Source organism: Plecotus auritus (genome assembly GCF_963455305.1).
Source record: "Plecotus auritus genome assembly, chromosome: 14".
Lineage (NCBI taxonomy): Eukaryota > Metazoa > Chordata > Mammalia > Chiroptera > Vespertilionidae > Plecotus > Plecotus auritus.
The window spans coordinates 5480790-5501717 of NC_137780.1; the positions used below are offsets into that span (position 1 = coordinate 5480790).

At 45.3% G+C, this 20928-nt stretch overlaps 1 protein-coding gene across 1 annotated transcript in view; it reads right to left on the reverse strand.

Moving 5' to 3' along the window:
• ERO1B (endoplasmic reticulum oxidoreductase 1 beta) overlaps window positions 1–20928 on the reverse strand; it is a 28175-nt gene that overhangs the window by 3230 nt on the left and 4017 nt on the right. The window contains exons 3-14 of the mRNA XM_080651214.1: window positions 18202–18285; window positions 16645–16686; window positions 14364–14446; window positions 12391–12464; window positions 9734–9854; window positions 9566–9612; window positions 6782–6808; window positions 5177–5269; window positions 4581–4827; window positions 3580–3649; window positions 2139–2225; window positions 594–727 (exon numbers count right to left, since the gene is read on the reverse strand). Coding sequence (XP_080507340.1) covers window positions 594–727; window positions 2139–2225; window positions 3580–3649; window positions 4581–4827; window positions 5177–5269; window positions 6782–6808; window positions 9566–9612; window positions 9734–9854; window positions 12391–12464; window positions 14364–14446; window positions 16645–16686; window positions 18202–18285 — 1109 coding nt within the window. The remainder of the gene's footprint in view (window positions 1–593; window positions 728–2138; window positions 2226–3579; window positions 3650–4580; window positions 4828–5176; window positions 5270–6781; window positions 6809–9565; window positions 9613–9733; window positions 9855–12390; window positions 12465–14363; window positions 14447–16644; window positions 16687–18201; window positions 18286–20928) is intronic.

The window sequence follows — 20928 nt, forward strand, 5'->3', positions numbered from 1 at the left end:
ATTTGGAAACCATCTGTGATATCAACAAAAAGCAAAATACCTATCTGAATACAGAAGTAGCGGGATGAGAACGAGCAAGAGAAAAATGCCTCCTCGGTTTAAGAAACAGGAGCAGCCCTGGCAGGTGTGGCTCATTGGTTGGAATGTCGTCCCATATACTGGGGTGGGGGGTTCAATCCCCGGTCGGGGCATGTACAGAAGGCAACCAATTGATGTTTCTCTCTCTCTCTCTCTCTCTCCCCCCCCTTTCTTTCTCTCTAAAGATCAATAAGCATCTCCTCAGGTGAGGATTAAAAACAAAAGAAAGAAGAGCAGTGGAAGGTTTCATCGCTCTGTCTCCAAGCTCTTGGCCCCCATTCTTGTTCTTGAACAAGTGACGCTCAGCTAACGAGGGTGCTGTTAGAGGAGACCGTCCTCCCACCCACTGGAGAAGGCAAACACAGATGCTGAGCGCGGTGGAGGACGCTGGTGAGCACAGGTAAGGTAGCAAAAGTTTTCTCTGTCCGTGCAGCCGAGCAAAGCCAACCAGCCGCGCGGAGATGAGCGCTGTGGCTGGCCGGCTGGCAGCAGCAGAGGCGTCGGCCAGTCCTTACCTCCCAAAAGCATTTAGAAGAGCAACTATTTCCTGCCGAGTGAGCTGGAAGCCTTTCGAGGGGCTGTTCTCCGGGAGCTTCTGGATTTCTTTCTCAGAGAACAGTATCTTCAGGGCAGTTCCTAAACCCTGAGTCTAAAGAAGAGAGAGAAACAGACCATCAGTTCATATCCTAACTACTTAAGGTAAAGGAAAACTCAGCGACTGGCTGAGTCAGGAAATGCACATGAACTTCATTTACTTCCGCATTTTATCGAACTACACAAAGTACAGTCTCTACTTCCTCGAAGATGTGCACGGGTAAGTTTATGTGCTGAATAGCTTAACGCCTACCCTTCGATTCCAAATCACTAACATGCCTTTTTTTAACCTAAAAGTGTCATGGTAGGATTACAATGTTCAGTAAGTAATCTTTTTTTTTTTTTTTTAAAAATATATATTTTATTGATTTTTTACAGAGAGGAAGGGAGAGGGAGAGAGAGCTAGAAACATCAATGAGAGAGAAACATCGATCAGCTGCCTCCTGCACACCTCCCACTGGGGATGTGCCTGCAACCAAGGTACATGCCCTTGACCGGAATCGAACCCGGGACCCTTCAGTCTGCAGGCCAACGCTCTATCCACTGAGCCAAACCAGTTTCGGCCAATAAGTAATCTTGAAAGCCTTCTTTCTAGGCCCTAGCAATTCTCAACTTAAAAATTATTAGCGAGACCTACATTCAGTAATTTCTTAATTATAACCACTAGAGAGAAAGAAGAAAGACTCTGATTTCTGTGTAGCCACCATTAGAATAATTCTGTCTACTGATTTTCTGACTTGTCATCTTTGTTAAAAAAAAAAAAAAACCCACAAAATATCAATCCTTTTTAGGCAGAATGTGGAGAGAAATGAGCCTGCTTGGCAGAACTTTGCTATTTTGTGACGAGGTGCCCTTCTTTTCATCATTGAAACAGATTCAGTGACCAAAACTTCATGAGTAAGTCTTTTTATATAATTACTAGAGGCCCAGTGCATGAAATTCGTGCACGGGTAGGGTCCCTAGGCCTGGCTGGCAATTAGGGCCGATCAGGGCCTTCTTTCCCTGGCTGCCATCTGCCAGCCGGATTTTCCTTCGTTCTGCACCGCCCCCTGGTGGTCAGCACACATCATAGTGAGTGATCAAACTCCCAGTCTCCCGATCGAACTCCTGAGGGGGCAATTTGCATATTAGGCTTTTATACATATAGATATTTACCTAAGATATGTGTATATGATATACTAATGTACTCTATTTATAACTCTCAACTTCAGAAATGAATCTGAGATTCTACCAATAGAAACAGACACGCTAAAACCAAACCACTAACATAGAATAACAGGAAAGACATCCTTACACATACACATAAAAGCCACAGAGTTTAATACTAACTTTTTCATCTGTAACACAGAAAAACCACACTTTGGGTCTCTAATACAGTGAATGAGGGCATTTTAATAAAACGTTTCAACTCCTCGTGGGAAAGTGTAAGGTTAGCAACAGTTTCAAACAGAAGGCAGCACACAAACCTGCAGTTTCCCCCACAGTCTGCACTTGTCACACCCAACGCAGTCCATTATGCGAGAGATGTTCTTGAAATGCAGCCGGAATTCCTCCTAACGTGCAGAAAACATTTGCATTCTAATCAGACATTTAACAGGAAACTGTGTTAGCCTGAATTATAAGAAATAAAAGTTTTAAAGTTTATTAGTGAACTAGAGGCCCGATGCATGAAATTCGTGCATGGGTAGGGTCCCTAGGCCTGGCCTGCAATCAGGGCTGATCTGCGGGGCGCCCGACTGGCAGGGCGATTGGGGCAGGGAGAAGGGCCCCCCTGCTGGCACCTGCCTTGGCTGGCCTGGGTCTTGCAGGCTGGGGGCAGCTCCTGCGTTGAGTGTCTGCCCCCTGGTGGTCAGTGCGCATCACAGTGACCAGTTGTTTCACCGGTCATTCGGTTGATTCACATATTAGGCTTTTATTCTATAGGATGAGTTGTTTTTCAACAATGAAGAAAATTATTTGAAACTGTATAGCAGAAAACAAATCTCCAAAGCTAAAATAGAGTTGTGGCTAAATCATTTCATTTCAGAAACACCAAGAAACTCTTGCAATAGAGAACCACTCAATGCTAATTTATTAGTTCGTGTACAGCCACATCTGAAATAGCTTGGGGCCAGAGGTGTTTCAAGTTTTCAGACTTTAGAAACCCCGTGCATCCACTATTTATTATGAAACACTCCACCAGAGTGTGGGGCAACGCCCTGTACTCACACCTGTAAGAACAGCTACACTAACATGCAAGAATATTTACACAAAGCAGAATTTCTTTTAAAAAAATATATCTTATTGATTTTTTACAGAGAGGAAGGGAGAGGGATAGAGAGTTAGAAACATCAATGAGAGAGAAACATCGATCTGCTGCCTCCTGCACACCCCCTACTGGGGATGTGCCCGCAAGCAAGGTACATGCCCTTGACCGGAATTGAACCTGGGACCCTTCAGTCCGTAGGCCGACGCTCTATCCACTGAGCCACACCAGCCAGGGCCCAAGCAGAATTTTTTAAAAAAGACTCTAAGTATTCTCACATCGGATCAGGTTTTGCTAACTAATTTGCACCAAACACAAGCAGCGTGTTTCAGTTTTGGAGCTTTCTGAACTTGGGCACTGCACGTGCTACTGTTTGCCAGCCAATCAGACACCTTTATACCATGAAGGGCACAGTGTGTTCCTTCATGTACGTCCTGAAGCAAAGGGAAACACACCTCCGCATGCGAGGTGCCGCCCTCGGTCCGGTGATGGCTGGGACGCGCCCAGCAGGGGCTGCGAGGAAGGACGGGGGAGGAAGTGTGGGCAGGGCTACTGCATCGCTCACAGCAAATCGCATCACCAGCGAGGAGACACAGGCCAGTGGGGGCCAGGACTAAAGCGCAAGCAGCGAACGCCCCTGCCCGGGCCCCAGCCACCTTTACCTTTAGCGACTTGGCCCCCTTCTTGTCACCGGAGAACATGGATTTCTCGTCGAAGTGCATCGGAAAGGACCTGGGGACACACAAAATACAGGGCTGTGAGTGGCAGGCGGAATAGTCCAGCGCCGGCTACTGGAGCCCGGGTAGGACTCTTACGGGCGCTTACAACCAAAACTTACTCACGTGTAAGGCTTGGGAAAGTGGCCAACAGTTCACATGTACACTACTCCGTAAGACTAAAGCTTCATCATGCATAGCGACAGCTTCAGAATGTGTAAGTTTGTAATGTTTTAAAGAGGTTTTATGATAAAAAATAATCTAAAACATTAATGAAAACCATTTGTGTGAACAATGTATATCACTCTCTTCATATTTTACAGCATCTTTTAAAGTTAATCAGAATTTATGTTCAGCACTTCTTAATCCAACGTTGTTCCATGCTCATCTTAACGGGTAAACTCGTTTTAGACCCAGATTTTTTTTTAAAGGTTAAATTCTTAGAAGGTAAGACTAATAATGTTCCCTTAAGTATCAATTGATATCTAACATACACAGGTATCTAACGTGGTATCATCTGAACTTCAATAGCAACTGGAATACAAAGTGGGTAGAAAGAACATTAAAGTAGCATTAAATTGCTACTAAAATGTAAAGTAGCATTAAGTTGCTACATAAAATGTAAAGTTATATTTAAAAACATAGCCTATTCTCAAGTGTGAAAGTGCAATGACGCATTGTTAGACCATTTTCAGATAACATTTTCAGAAAAAACGTCAGACTGCCGTTGTCCTGGCCATCCTCGTCTGGCTTCCGACTCCCCTTCTGCTAAAGAACCTCCCAAGGCCCGTGTGTGTGTGTGTGTGTGTGTGTGTGTGTGTGTGTGCACGTGTGTGTGTGCACATGTGCGTGCGTGTGTGTGTGTGTGTGTGTGTGTGCGCGCGTGGCCTTCAGATGCCGCCTCGTTAGACACAGGGCGGGCCTCCCAGCCCTGACGCGAGTCTCACTTTGTGTCTTGGAAGATGTTCAGGAGGAGGGTCTTCGTGTCGGCGTCATCGTCCACATTGCCAGTGTACAGATCGACCACCGAGCGCTCAAAGTACGGGGCCACCTTGGACAAGGCCCGCAGCTCAATGAGGTACAAGAAGTACAGATTCTTCAGCCGCCTCGGGCCTTCTCCCTTGGTTTCCACGGGGTCAAAGCGGCGTTTAAATTCTTTGATGTTAGGTCCCCAGCTAGGCTTACCCCAGGTTTCTAAGGAGAAAGAGCAATACATGATATACTCTTAATAGATAGATTTTTAATATATTATTATTATTGCTTTCAGAGAGGAAGGGAGAGGGAGAAAGAGAGAAACATCAATGATGAGAGAGAATCATGGATCAGCTGCCTCCTGCATGCCCCCTACTGGCGGTCGAGCCCAAAACCCGGGCATGTGCCCTTCACTAGAATCGAACCCGGGACCCTTCAGTCCGCAGACCGATGCTCTATCCACTGAGCCAACCAGCTTGGGCTAATGATTGTTTAAAAATAGAGAATGTGTATGTTCGCCCAACAGTTTCACACGGATAGAAAGCAAATTTCTACATAAAAATCTGATTACCTTCCAGAAGATAATTCGCACATAGATGTAAATTGATGCTGGCATGAAGTCCCGAGATGAGCTTATAGAAGACTCTTTTCTCCAGACATAAACCTGTTCAGGAAAATATTGAAAAAGATACCACATCCATTTAGAGAACAGAAATACTGAGGACTCAGTACACAGGCTTATTTTTAAAGTTAAGATTCAAGAACATGAAGAATAAATCAAGAAATGGTCTGAAGTAATGAGGTCGAGATTCTCTCAAGAGAAAATAAGGTTCCGACTTCCGAACAGAGTGAACTGGATGGTAACTGAAGGCAGAACAAGAAGAAAACGTTGGGCTGCTGGAGGCTCAAACACTACGGATGCACGTGGCAGGCCCCCAAGTTACCCAGAAGGCAACAGCACAGCTGCTTCACGGTTTAGGCCCGTGGTCAGCAAACTGCGGCTCTTTGGCCCCTTGAGTGCGGCTCTTCCACAAAATACCATGGCCTGGGCGAGTCTATTTTGAAGAAGTGGCGTTAGAAGAAGTTTAAGTTTAAAAAATTTGGCTCTCAAAAGAAATTTCAATCGTTGTCCTGTTGATACTTGGCTCTGCTGACTCATGAGTTTGCCGACCACTGGGTTAGGCTAAACGGGAGCCAGTGTGATGATCAAGTCCCGCTTCGGCTTCCGGGCAGCCTCCTCCTCGCCCTTCCGGGAGAGCTTCCTGCTTTCAGCCAGCAGTGAGGAGGAGGAAGAGACTGGTTTGGGTTCTCTCCTCCCTCCAGGCCTTTCGCACGTCTTAGAAGTCCCTCTGCCCTGGACTCTCTACTTCTACTTAACCATCCGTTCCACTAGAATGTGTCAGCTTTCCACTGATACTTTGTATTTCCAGTATTTTCAACATTAGAAAATGTAAGAATGCAGAAGCATCTAGTATATTGGGATCTATACTGCTTTTGTTTTTGTTTTTTGCTACTGTTCACCTGAGGATATTTTTCCATTGCTTTTTAGGGAGAGTGGAAGAGAGAGAAAAACAGAGAAACATCGATGTGAGAGAAACACATCGACTGGGTGCCTCCTGCACATACCTGGACCAGGGCCCAGGCTGGGGAGGAGCCTGCACCCAAGTACATGCCCTTGACTAGCATCTAACCCAGGACCTTTTGGTCCACAGGCCAGTGCTCTAGCCACTGAGCCAAACCGGCCAGGGCAGGATCCATACTGCTTTATCCTTTAACTAGACAAGTTCAGATCGTATTAACACGTGAATTCAGGTTTAAAAACTTCTGAATTCAAATTGACCTTCCCTCTGTTTCACAGAAAAAACGTACTTCCTTCCATACGAAGTTCTGCGTGGACTCAGGCCTGCGGGACGGTCACGGGACCGAGTCAGGATGAGCATCCGAGGCGATGAGCATCCACGCAGAGCGGCGGACTGGGGACCAGAGACAGTGCCTGTGCATCCCCTGATGCCGGGTTTGGGCCTCCCCAAAATAATGACCTCAAACATGTGCTTTTCTTTTCAACACTCAGAAGTAGCTGTCAAGGCAATGAATCCCAAAACTTACAAAAACTGATTCAATAAATCAATACATTTCTCACAAGAACCCAATACATTTAAAACGCAGACGTATTTACCTTCTAGCCACGTGTAGAATGATTCTCCTTTGAAAAAGAACACACACACACAGAGAGAACTGGGTTAACATATTTTAAATAGTCATTTACATATTCAAATGAATTAAGTCTATAAATATTTTATGGCAGATTAAGGACTATTTCTAGAATGTCCACTACTTCGTGTGAAGTAGAAAAATAGGGACATGGTTCTAGAAAATACAGCTTAAAGGTAATTTACGTTTGGGAGAATGTTCTTATAAATGATATTTTAACTAGTAAAAGTTTTGAGAAAACATTTCAGTCAAAATGTTATATAAATCTTATTCACTAGAAAACACGAACATCCATAAGCATGGGGGGAGAGTTTAACAATTTTAAATTTGCTTTTGATAACTACAGCACTCCTTTAAAAGTCCAGAAAAAAAATAGTGAGTTATAATTAATACAAAAATCTCCTTATTATTCTATTTTTCCTGATTCAGTAAAACTAGGTATGTTTCCTCAATTATTTAAGACTACTACACTTCAAGGGATAGCTTTTAATTCCCTTCATTTTCCAGACATTCTTCAGAAAAGCGAATGACTGGAACACGGCGTGCTGTGACCGATCTGGGCACTGGTGCTAAAGGACTATTTCTAGACCAGCACTGCTGTTTACTGAAGAACAAAATGGCAGTGAATGAAATGGAAAGAGGTGATGCCCTTCCGAAGTGACCGATCCTTATTTTACTTTATTTAAGAAAAGCAAACCTCAGCACACACGAGCTGAGTAGGAATCAGGGGATAAATTAGATGGCGGGAAATTCCCGGGCCTCTGAGCGTCTACTCACTTTGCAAAACTCCATCTGCCTACAGTCACTCATTCAACATCCTCTTACTAAGAATCATTCATCATCTTCCTTTTTTATTCAAAAAACCCCAAGTGCTAACAGGAAAGTCTAGCCCCACAAGGTCCTCAATAATCTGGCTTCTATCATCTCCCTAATTCCCCCCGAAAAGGGAGTGCTCACAGGGTCTCCCTAACACGCTTGATCTTTCCTTTCTCAGCGCCTTGGTCCATGCCTTTCCCTCCTGTAGCGCCTACCGTCCATCTAGGGCCCAGCCCTCCCAGTCCCTCGGTGAGCTCGACTTCTCCACCCCTAAGAGCTGTCACCCTGTCTGCACTGAGCATGTGCAGGACTTCCTCATCCTTCCTGCTCTGTACTGTCGGCACCCCGGGGAAGGCTTCCCGCGTTTGTATCTTTCTATCCTGCACATCACAACGCCCTTGAATGTAGATCTAAAATAATTATTCATTGGAAGTAAGTATTTTGGCAGCTTGAGGGCGTCTTATGACCGATAGTCATTCAGCAAGCTGGAGTAACCCACTGTTGATAAAGCAGCATTGCTCATCAGAGTAAGTATTATCATGATAACTGAGACTGTAAATTTCCAAGTCAATTAGAAAATACGTAAGTCACGAGACACATTATCTGGTCAAACTATCAGAACTTCCGCTTCCTCAGAACATAACCCGTAGATTACAAGGACCAGGAAGTGGAGCAGGTGGAATGTGATTGTGGTTGCTATGCTGACCGTTTAGGGAAAATGATCTTTGTACTTTTTTTTAAAATATAGGACAACTTTATATTATTAAAAATACTCATTTTTGTCACCATTCATTGGTAGCTATTTTCTGAAAAAAAAGTAAGATAAACACTTTCTTTTGAACTAGAGGAAAACGATGTTTTTGATCATTAAAAACATTTCCTCTCCTTGAAACAAAACCACAAGAGTTTAACTCACCATCATCTTCTCCTGAAAGAGAAAACAATAGACAAGGTTTTAGAAAATGCCTTACAAGTTCCGATTCTAATCCTATTAATTTTAATATGGGATGGGACTTCACTGGGTGTTAAACTATCCATTATACATGAACCTTGGTCAGTGTGTACTTATCCTGCAAATGAAACTTCTTAATAAGAATACAGGCCAAAAAGTACAAGATTTTCACGTTTCATACAACAGATAATATCAGAAAGCAACTAAAAACAATCAGAAAGATCACTAGTTTCGATAATGAGCTCACAACTAGACAAAGTCACTGCTTCAGTCACCACGTCCAGAACACTCCCTGCTCACTGTGGTTTCCTTAAGGGAATACTTCCGTCTTAAATGGCTGCTCCCGGCCGGCCGGTGTGGCTCAGGGGTTGGGCATTGACCCCATGCACCAGGAGGTCACAGGTTTGATTCCTGGTCGGGGCACATGCCCAGGTTGTGGGCTTGGTCCCCGGTGGTGGGTGTACAGGAGGCGGCTATCGATGTTTCTCTCACATCGATGCTTCTCTCTCTCTTCCTCTCCCTTCCTCTCTGAAGTCAATAAAATTTTTTTTTTTTTTTAAAAAAAGAGCAACTTCATTCTTCATGGAGCTGCCTTCTCCCCCGCCCAGCCTTCCGTCTCCCTCTCTCCTATTCCCGCTTCTCTCCGTCCGCCCTGTCTTTTCTGCAGAGCACGCTCCCTCCCACCGCATCTCCAGCAGCTCCGCGGCTCTATTCGGCTCCTCGGGAAACTGCGGATAGATGACGACTCACATGTCCTAATGCATTTTCCATAAAGCTCCTGGTTTAGGGCCTGGCACACAGTAGGTGCTCAATAAACACAGGTCGAAACCTTGAGACTTAACTATCGGCGTTTCATATACTTCTGATCATTCAAATTAAGCAAAATATAAGACAGTTGAAAACGTTCTCAAATTAAATTTAGTTACAAAGACAGTTTATAAACAATCTCTAAAAGCATGAAAACGTATTTAAAAAACCCACCTCGGCTGGGTGCCAGCGGGTTTAAAGGACGATAAACAGATCGAGGCCTGAAAAAAACACACAAAACTCAGACGTGAGACGGTTTGATTTGTCATGTAATTTTCCCAAGAGAAACCCTTTCTGTCCTCCCCGCCCTCCGTCCACCCCTGCCTCCCTGCCCTCGGTTACTTGAAGCAGTTTTCTTCATAGATGCTGTTCCACACCCTCCAGGCGGACGGCCCTTTGTAGCCCGTGTAGCGCTCGGGGTTCAGCAGCAGGTCCACGTACTGGGCAGCTGGGGACCTTTCGTCTAAACGAGAGACAAGGCGTGAGCCATCCTGTCCGCGATCTCGGACTCAGCATCACAGAGCAAACAGGACTCAGGCGCGCCGAGGACGGCTACGCGTTTCAAGTCCCTCCGGCCTGGCCGGCGAGGGGAGAGCACACTTGGGACGGCACCTGACCCGGGACCTGGAGAACTTGGACTTGAGAGGGGAGACCGCCTCCGCTCCTCTGGGCAGCCACGCAGGGCCTTCACCTCTTCAGAGGCGCTCACTGTGTTTTCAGTGTGACTGCCCGGGCGAAAAGACCTAGCAGAATCATCACTTGTTTTAATATTTTCTTTGGTTTCTTCCCTAAGTATATACCTGTCTAGACACATGCTTAGAAACATCTATTTTGCTAGCATATGTTGGATTAAAAATAGAGATCCTGCTACTCTCTACTTCTGACTTACGAAGTAAAGGGCACAATAACTTTAAATAAAAATAAAATTTTCAAATTTCATCATTCCTAGACTTCCAATAGTCTTGTTTTTAAAAAATGTCAATAGCCAAAACCGGTTTGGCTCAGTGGATAGAGCGTCGGCCTGCGGACTGAAGGGTCCTGGGTTCGATTCCGGTCAAGGGCATGTAACTTGGTTGCGGGCACATCCCCAATAGGGGGTGTGCAGGAAGCAGCTGATCGATGTTTCTCTCTCATCGATATTTCTAACTCTCTATCCCTCTCCCTTCCTCTCTGTAAAAAATCAATAAAATATATTTTAAAAAAAATGTCACTAATTTGCCCTGGTCGGTGTTCTCAGTGGTTAGAGCACTAGCCCACGTGCACCAAGGGTTCGATTCCTGGTCAAGGGCACATACCTGGGTTGCAGGTTTGTCCCCGGCCCCATCGGGGGTGTATGCGGGAGGCAACCAATCCATGTGTCTCTCTCACATTGATCTTTCTCTCTCTCTCTCCCCTCCCCTCCCTCTCTCCCTCCTTCCCTTCTATCCTCAGCCCTCCATCACCAACTCTATCGCTGTTGAAACGTGACTTACTCAGGAGAGCCTACAGTATATGAAGCGCCCACATAGCTTCAAAGCACAGCCTGATTTAAAAACGACTGTGTTAAACAATATTGTAATTTATTAATGAACATGTTTTGAGGGAAAATATAAAAGTAAAAAAATCTATCCCATTATGTAGGTTATTTATGAGCCAAATGCTTCGTCCAGCGAACACTCATTGCACTCAGACCACGCCCAGCGGCTGCCCTGGGCACTGGGGCCACGGGAGTGAACAGAGAGGCTGGGCCTGCCCTCGGGGTGCACAGTCTGGTCGGGCGGACAGATCTGAGCAGGTGAACTCGGCCACGTGCGGGGCGCTCCTGCCAGCTGCCGGGGGAGCAGGCGCTGAGACAGAGCAGCCATGGCTGCTGTCCTACAGGGGGTGGCCGCAGGCTTTGGTGAGGTGACATCTGAGCAGAAACCTTAAGTAAAGGAAGAAGCCAGCCATGCATACAGACAATTACAAAACAATAAAACCGAGTGGGAGGGACAGCAGCTTACCGTAAACCGCTCAATTATTTACAAAGCTGCTATTCGATCTGTAGGGATCACCTGCCCTCACAGGACAGAACACAAAATGACAGAGAGGGCCGTGTGGGTGTGCTCCAGCAACGCGGGTGGATCCTTTAGAACAGCAGTGGGCAAACTACGGCCCGCGGGCCGGATCCGGCCCGATCGGCTGTTCTATCTGGCCCGTGGAGCCGAAAGAGCGGAGGGTTCTCTTGCTCTCCCCTCCGCTCCTTTACTTTGAATTTATATTAGTTCACACAAACACTCCATCCATGCTTTTGTTCCGGCCCTCCGGTCCAGTTTAAGAACCCATTGTGGCCCTCAAGTCAAAAAGTTTGCCCACCCCTGCTTTAGAATCTGCTTTAACCCAGTGACTTTAGCTAAGTGACACAGCACTCCAAGCGACTCGTAAGAGTAAAGATAAAGGCTGATGAAGGACTTAAGCCTGCTTCACACAATTCTTGGGAGTATTCTCCTATAGATAAAAATTCAGAGTCGCCTCCATTGCCTTCTGTTAGGAGGAGTGGCCGTGACTGCCTGTCTCTGCCTCTCGCCAGGGGGTTCTGGGGAGAGGCCCTGGGCAAGCCCACTTCACGCGCCTGCTATTGGAAGGCTTGCTGAGACCTGCAGCAAGTCCCAGCGTGAACATGTGTGTAGTATGTTCACAGCCCTGGACATCATGGAAAGAATACAGGCTCTGGGTTCAGTCAGATCTGGGGGGGAACCCTGTCTCGGCCTCTTGCTCCCGTGTGACCTTCGTCTCCCCGAGACGGTCTCCTCAGACAGGAAGTAACCACACGTCCTAAGATGGGACAGCTGTGAAGGTGAGGGTCATGCACTGAGGGCCCGGGGTTGGGACACGGGCTCTCAACAACTGCCCTGTGGATAAAAGGTCCAGAGCAACATGCAGCATCAGAGACCGCTAACTGCTGATACTCTGACTGACTTCCATGTCTTGTGAGAAGGTTAAAGGAAGAATGATTTAGTTACAAGAGTTGATTTTATTACCATCAAGTTCACAAAAGTGATCCTGGGAGTCATCGTATCTCGCCCAGTCAATGAAAGCCTCTTTGCTCTGATTACTACGGGAAGGAGGGATAAAAAAGAAGAGAATTAAACTTGGAGTTAAAAATGACAACACTGTTTTCTCGTGTAATTAAAAACAGATAAACTGAGGCCACTTCTTTACTAGTTAGACGAGTCACAAATTCAGTTAATGGTCACATGCAGGAATGATGAAAGTTAAGTGAAAAACAGGTCAATGTTAACTTCCTCAGATATTAACTGCTAGTGTGCATCAAAAAAAACATCCCCAAGGAAGCTCAAGCAGCAGTTTGTCTAAGTAAAAAAATCTGAAACAACCTACATGCCAATCAGGAGGGGGAGAAGTAAGTAAAATGTTTTCTATTTACATCATGAAAACTATTCATCCGTCAAAAGATCGAGACAAATCTCTATGCTTAACATGGATAGGTCTAGAAAGCAAAATGTGTGGTGTTAAAAGAAAACTTGCAGAATGTGAAACACAGTATTTTGTCATTTACAAAAAGGAAAAACAAAATCGTCTGCACAGAACCATATATATATGTGTATGTGTGATAAAAAACATGGCCTGGATATACAACAAATGCATGACAGGAGTTACCGCTAAGAAAGAAGGAAAGAAAGCAGGATTGCGGGGTAGCAATGGGGGATTTTAATATCTTTGATATTTCTCTTTTCTTAAAAATAGTTGCAAGAGGTAGAAAATGTTAATATTTATTCATTTGGAGTGGAGGATATATAGGTATTTATTATATTATCCTTTCTACTTTTCTATATTAAAATTTTTCTTTAGCCCCAGCCGGTATGGCTCAGTGGACAGAGCGTCGGCCTGTGGACTGAAGGGTCCCAGGTTCGATTCCAGCCAAGGGCACATGCCTGGGTTGTGGGCTCAATCCCCAGTAGGGGGCATGCAGGAGGCAGCTGATCAATGATTCTCTCATCATTGATGTTTCTATCTCTCTATCCCTCTCCCTTCCTCTCTAAAATCAATAAAAATATATAAAAAAATAATTTAAAAAATAAAATTTTTATTTAAATAAATACTACAAATAAAATTGCTAACTTTATTGTAAATAACAATTATATATATATATATATACACACACACACACACACACATACACACACACACACACACACAAACTCTAAACAAACAGGAAAGTTAAAAAGAATTTCTGTAACATTCCATTCCCCACTCACTACATATGTTCAGTCACTTTACATTGCATAACCTGAGACTACGTACAAATTATTTATGTTGGCCTCCAAAGCAGGTTTGTACTTAGAGCAAATAAGGAAAACCCAACAGAAAAAACATCTATGAAATTTAAAGGTTAATAGTAACCTTTATCATTCAAAATGTAATAGATAAAGTGCTATTTATAGAAGACTGAGAGGCTCAAGTTTCTTTTCCCATAATAATCAGGAAGAACAGACTCATTACGCCACTAGCAATCTTCTAGATTTTTCCTTTGTAATAGAGGCACGATGGATGATTTAGAGATTTAAGGGCAAATCAGCCAAGAAGAGGAAGCAAAGCCTGTAATGGAATTTAGGATCAAGAATAGTTTCTTCCTTTAAAAGTTAGTTGAGCCCTGGCCGGTTTGGCTCAGCGGATAGAGCGTCGGCCCACGGACTGAAGGGTCCCGGGTTCAGTTCCGGTCAAGAGCACCTACCTTGGTTGCAGGTTCCCCAGCCCTGGTCAGGGTGCATGCAGGAGGCAACCAATCAGATGTGTCTCTCTCACATCCATGTTTCTCTCTGTCTCTCCCTCTCCTTTCCACTCTCTCTAAAAATCAATGGAAAAATATCCTCTGAGTGAGGATTAACAAAATAAAAAATAAAAATTAGTTGAGATGTTGATGTTTTTACATCACAAGAAAAACAGGAGATTGCTGATATAAACATAATAATTTTAATACTAAAACAAAACTCACCTCAATGTGCTGTTAATTGCCCCCAGTTTGCTGGCTTGCTCACAGTCTTCGAATTCTTTGGTATTGTTGGCCACTTTCAAGTACTGAAAGGAAGTTCACAATAAACAAGTCTTAGCAAAAATCATTCCCTTCCTCTTTCTTTATTTCTGGCTCAGCTGGCAGAACAGTCAGTCTCCCAGTGATGAGATACACTAACTATAGCTCCACCCTATTTTTGAAATAAGAAACCCAAATGAAAACGAGTCACAAATTTCTACCTAATTAATAAGCAAAGACATGAAAAACACCGTCAGCAAGCTGGCGATGATGTGAACTGAGAAAGCCCAGGGGGAACGTGTCTGACCACCTCCATCAGGAGCTGCAGGACAGCATGACCCGTGGACCAGGAGTCCCTCCACGGAAACCCCGTCCAGAGCAACAGTTACAAACAGAAACCGGAACGATGCACAGCCACTTTCCAGAGTACCTGTACCATCTAGGGGTGCTGGGATAGCAGCCCCAAGGGCCGCAGTCTTATTTCTACTACAGACCCAGGGAAATCTACATGGCACACAATGAGACAAAAGACGAAGATGCTAGGGCATCGCCGTGTGTAATAGCAAAAACCAAGGACAGTTGAGATGACCATCAATACAGAACATGATATAGTCATACAACTGAGTATCATGCAGCTGTTAAAATGAACTAAGACAACATATCAACAGAGACAACATCTCAAAAGCATAATACTCAGTAAAAATACAGACTGAAGCTCTAGCCCCGTGGTCGGCAAACTGCGGCTCGCGAGCCACATGCGGCTCTTTGGCCCCTTGAGTGTGGCTCTTCCACAAAATACCACGGCCTGGGCGAGTCTATTTTGAAGAAGTGGCGTTAGAAGAAGTTTAAGTTTAAGAAATTTGGCTCTCCAAAGAAATTTCAATCGTACTGTTGATATTTGGCTCTGTTGACTAATGAGTTTGCCGACCACTGCCGGTTTGGCTCAGTGGATAAAGCGTTGGCCCGAGGACTGAAGGGTCCCCAGGTTCAATTCCGGTCAAGGGCACGCACCTTGGTTGCAGGTCCCCTGGCCCTGGTTGGGGCACGTGCAGGAGGCAACAAATCGATGTGTGTCTCTCTCACATCGATGTTTCTCTGTCTCTCCCTCTCCCTTACACTCTCTCTAAAAATCAATGGGAAAATGTCCTTGGGTGAGGATTAACAAAACACACACACACAAAAACAAATAGACTGAAACAATATTTTTAAACTGAAGAAATATAAAAGTACAGTATTTAAATCTTTTTAAATGTCATAGGAAAGCTCTATACATGCTGTGAACACATGTACAATAAAGTATGAAAATAAAAAGTATCGCCCTAACTGGTTTGGCTCAGTGGATAGAGCATCGGCCTGCGGACTGAAAGGTCCCAGGTTCGATTCCAGTCAAGGGCATGTACCTTGGTTGCGGGCACATCCCCAGTAGGAGGTGTGCAGGAGGCAGCTGATCAATGTTTCTCTCCCATCAATGTTTCTGACTATCCCTCTCCCTTCCTCTCTGTAAAAACTCAATAAAATATATTTTTAAAAAAAAAAAGTATCACAGAAGGATGCGCATCAACTTCAGAAAAGGGTCCAGCTCGGGGGAGGGAAGACCCGGAAGGCGGTGGGAAGGAGTCCAGAAGGGACCTTATTGTCTTTATACTGTTTATTTATTTACTTAAAATCTGAAACAAAACAAACAAAACAAAAAAAAAGAGTGTGAACAAAAGACCTGGTGAGGGGGAGAGCCAGAAGAAAGTGGAGAAATGATGCCTCACAGGGAAGCAGAGGGGGGCGCTGAGGACCTGCGTGTGCGTGCCATCGTGGGAAACTACAAGTGTGTGGTGTCTAGGCACACGTGAGTGACACAGTAAGTCAGGCGTGCTCAGAAGAGGAAAGGGTGATCTTTAATAAAGAAGTATCCATTCCTGCCCAGCCAGCGCAGCTCAGGGGTTGAGCATCGACCTATGAACCGGGAGGTCATGGTTTGATGCCCGGTCAGGGCACATGCCCGTGTTGTGGGCTCCAACCGTGTGGGACATGTAGGAGGCAGCTGATCCATGATTCTCTCTCATCACTGATGTCTCTCACTCTCTCCCCCTCTCCCTTCCTCTCTGACATCAATAAAAATAAACACATATACACATAAAAAAAAGAAGTAGCCATTTCCAGCCAACCACATCGTGCGCTCCTCTGCACCCCGCCAGCAGTAAGCATGTTGCCCCATGTAAAGAAGAAATAGGCAGCGAAGAAGGCGACTCACCTTGTTCGAAATCCCAGCTTTAATTCCGACTGGAATTTTACTCTTAAAAGAACAACAAAAAAAATTGTAAAAGCAATTTTCATTTTTTTGAGATTTCTTCACAAACTAGTAATGCTATTGCTCCACTAGACAGGGTATTTTATTCCACAGGAGAAAATGCCCAGTCATTCAACGCTGCACGTACACTACCTCTCTGAGGTGCAAGGTAAGGAGTTACACCAACGTAGACTGCAAGTCACGGGACAGAAAACTGAGTGACACACACACAATCAGAGCAGCAAAACGACACTAACGTGGACTCTACGTGCAGTGTTTAATGGTTCAGACCATCTGTAGGTTCACAAAGTGACCAGATTGCCCTGATGGGTTTGGCTCAGAGGACAGAGCGTCAGCCTGCGGACTGAAAGGTCCCAGGTTCGATTCCGGTCAAGGGCATGTACCTTGGTTGCGGGCACATCCCCAGTGGGAGGTGTGCAGGAGGCGGCTGATCGATGTTTCTCTCTCATTGATGTTTCTAACTCTCTATCCCTCTCTCTTCCTCTCTGTAAAAAATCAATAAAATATAAAAAAAATAAAAAATAAAATGACCAGATCTCTTTTCCATAAACTTTCTTACCCCAAAAACAGAAGTTTTAAAAATTTCAAAACTTTTGCCATAGCCATGCTCAATTTTTATTTCTGCTCTAAAGTGACGCAGATTAGGCGGTTTGGGGTTAGGGTGGAGGGCAGGAGTAAGTTCTCTGGCCCACACGATTACCTCGCGCTCACCAAGAGAACCGCACGCAGGTTCAGCTTTTTCCTTACAAAGTCAATGACACCAATTTCCTAATTTGGCTAATTATGTTGGGGTTAGATAAGAGAATAATCTTGTTTTTAAGAAAATACACACGGAAATATTTAGGGATAAAGGATCATGTTTGTAACTTATACCTAAATGGTTCAGAATATAATTATATTAATAAATATATACAGAGAGAGAGAATAATAAAGCAAATGTGATAGACATTAACATTTAGGGGATCTGAGTAAGAAGTATATAGAAAATGGAATATTGCAACTTTTCCCTAGGTCTGAAATTATTTCAAACTAAAAACTTTAAAAACACACTATATTCTTAAAGGAAAATGAAGAGAATATGTTTTTTAAATGTTTCCCATTAGGAAGGACATCTGTTCAGATAGTTTTGTTATACTTTTAAGGACAACAAACTACACTAACTGGCTAGGTAAGAAAAGCAAAAAGTCAGATGAAAACATAGCTCATAACGAATTACTAATGAAAAAGAATAAAACCAATTATGCTAGATGCCAAAAAACAAAATCTAAAATGTAACATTTCCTTAAGAATAAGGGTAACCTTTCTTTTCTATTGTAAGAAGACCAACTGGAGACCTAATTCCAAGCCTGAAATTTCCCCACTTTACGCGCTTTAATTCCCACTAAGGTCCCTTAGCATTTCCTTTGCCTCTGAAACAAGGTGCAGATTCGAGAGAGCATGGAATGAGTCAGCCGGGTGCAGGCCCCGTCCCAGCGCAGCCACTGGCTCTGCGTGAGTTACCTCTGGACAAGGCTCCACGTGGCAGTCTTTTATGGAGCAATGGCCGTCTTCCGCCCAGAAAGGGCACGGCCGCTTCAGGTTGACCTGGAGAGAAAGAACGAGTCCCCGTGAGCGCACGTGCATCCCGGCTCTGCAGGCTCTCCTCGGGGTCCCCGTGCTGGGCCGGGGACAGGGTGAGGGAGGAGCTTCCTGTCCCAAGGCGCCTGCACGGTTCAGAACTTAAATGCCTGCCGTGCTCCACACTCCCAGATGTAATATTAATTTTTAAAAATAAATGATGCTCGCAGAAACCGGTTTGGCTCAGTGGATAGAGCGTCGGCCTGCGGACTGAAGGGTCCCGGGTTCGATTCCGGTCAAGGGCATGTACCTTGGTTGCGGGCACATCCCCAGTGGGGGGTGTGCAGGAGGCAGCTGATCGATGTTTCTAGCTCTCTATCCCTCTCCCTTCCTCTCTGTAAAATATCAATAAAATATATTAAAAAAAATAAAATAAAATAAATGATGCTCGCCCTGGCCAGTGTTGCTCAGTGGCTAGAGCATCGGCCTGAGGACCGAAGGGTCCCAGGTTCGATTCTGGTCAAAGGCAAGTACCTCAGTTGCAGGCTCCTCCCCAGCCTGGGCCCTGGTCAGGGCTCGTGCAGGAGGCAACCAACCTGATGTGTTTCTCTCACATCGATGTTTCTCTGTCTTTCCCTCTCTTCTCCACTCTCTCTAAAAATCAATGGGAAAATACCCTCGGTGAGGATTAAAATGTAAAAATAAATGTAAAAATGTCCTCTGACATTTCAAAAAGGAATGAAATCGAGTGCACGGCTCATCTGGAGAAGTGGAAAGCATTTTCGGGCTCCACACCTCAACTTCTTCCAGGTTCTCCAAGCCCCCTCACTCATCAGGTGTGTCTGAGCACCCACGATGTGTCAGGGTTGGGTGGGCTCTCAGGGAAGATGAAGGTAAAGCACTACCCCCCCCCCCAACTCACCATCTACCAGGAGGAACAGAAATTATATACAGGGTGTCCCCCCCGCCCCCTGCAAAAAAAAAAAAAATATATACACACTGTAACAGCTGAGAGCTCCATTTTGAAAATGAGATCATGTTAATAACCACTGCCTTTATAATTACCCAGAGTGTGTGCAGACATTTTGGGGGACATCCCATATTTGTATGCTTCTTTAATAACAAAGTGTGGTGAGTACTACCGAGGAGAATCCAGGCCGGCCGGCCTACCTGCCTTCCTTTCTGTCTTGTCTTTTTCTCTCTTTCTTGCTTTTTCTGTCTTCATTTTTCTTCTCTTTCTCTCTTTCTTATGGTTCACAGCATTACAGATGTCCCCAATTCCCCCCATCCCTTAGCCCCGCTCCTCCCAGCCGCTGCCCCAACCCAGGCCAAAACCTAAAACACAATTCCTCTGAGTCCTGCCTCATTGCTGCTGCCTTTAACCTGCCCCTGGCTGCTGTCAGGGCCTGGAGGTGCCCACGGTTAGAGTTAAGAACCGACCCTGCGGGATGACTGGGGGTGGCGCCGGCCTGCACCAGGCCCTGGCTGGGGCTCTCCGGGTGAACGGCTAACTGTGGAACTGGACATGGGAGCAACCTAGCACAGGACCCTGCCCTCAGCCCGGCTCGGCTCAGCGCCTGGGCAGGTGTGTCTGCGCGGCAGAACCGAAGGTCCGAGGCGGGCTGACAAAACAAGTCCCCGGCACTTTCAGCTTCTGGGAAGGAAGAGTCTCTGCCTCAAAAGCGAAAGTGAAAGATGAAGAACTCTCCAAACACAGAAGAGGGTGCAGATTCTGAGAGTTTAAAAAGACAAACAGCCCTAGCCGGTTTGGCTCAGTGGATAGAGCGTCGGCCTGCGGACTGAAGGGTCCCAGGTTCGATTCCGGTCAAGGGCACATGCCTGGGTTGTGGGCTCGATCCCCAATAGGGGGCGTGTAGGAGGCAGCCAATCAATTATTCTCTCTCATCATTGATGTTTCTATCTCTCCCTCTCCCTTCCTCTCTGAAATCAATAAAGAAATACATTATTAAAAAAAAAAAAAGACAAACAGGTTTCAGCCCCGGACAGGGTGGCTCAATGGGGCATTGTCCCCTATATCAAAAGGTGGCCAGTTTGATTCCAGGTCAGAGCACATGCTCAGGTTGTGACGCGATCCACCACTTGGGGGTGTGCAGGAGGAGCCGATTGATGCTTCTCTCTTTCCCCCTCTCTTTAAAAACCAAAAAAAAAAAAAAAGAGGCTAGCAGGTTTTCAGTGTAATACTTAATACATTCCAGTGATAAAAGATACACATAGGGTGCTGAGGAGAGTCAAACCTGAGTGTTTGTTTTTTGTTTTTGTTTTGTTTTGATTGATTTCAGAGAGGAAAGGAGAGGAAGAGAGAGTTAGAAACATCAATGATGAGAGACAATCATTGATCGGCTGCCTCCTGCACGCCCCCTACTGGGGATTGAGCCCGCAACCCAGGCATGTGCCCTTGACCAGAATCGAACCTGGGACCCTTCAGTCCGCAGGCCAATGCTCTATCCACTGAGCCAAACCTGAGTTTTTAGCCCTAACCGGGTTGGCTCAGTGGATAGAGCGTCGGCCTGAGGACTGAAGGGTCCCAGGTTCGATTCCAGTCAAGGGCATGTACCTTGGTTGCAGGCACATCCCCAGTAGGAGGTGTGCAGGAGGCAGCTGATCGATGTTTCTCTTTCATCAATGTTTCTAACTCTCTATCCCTCTCCC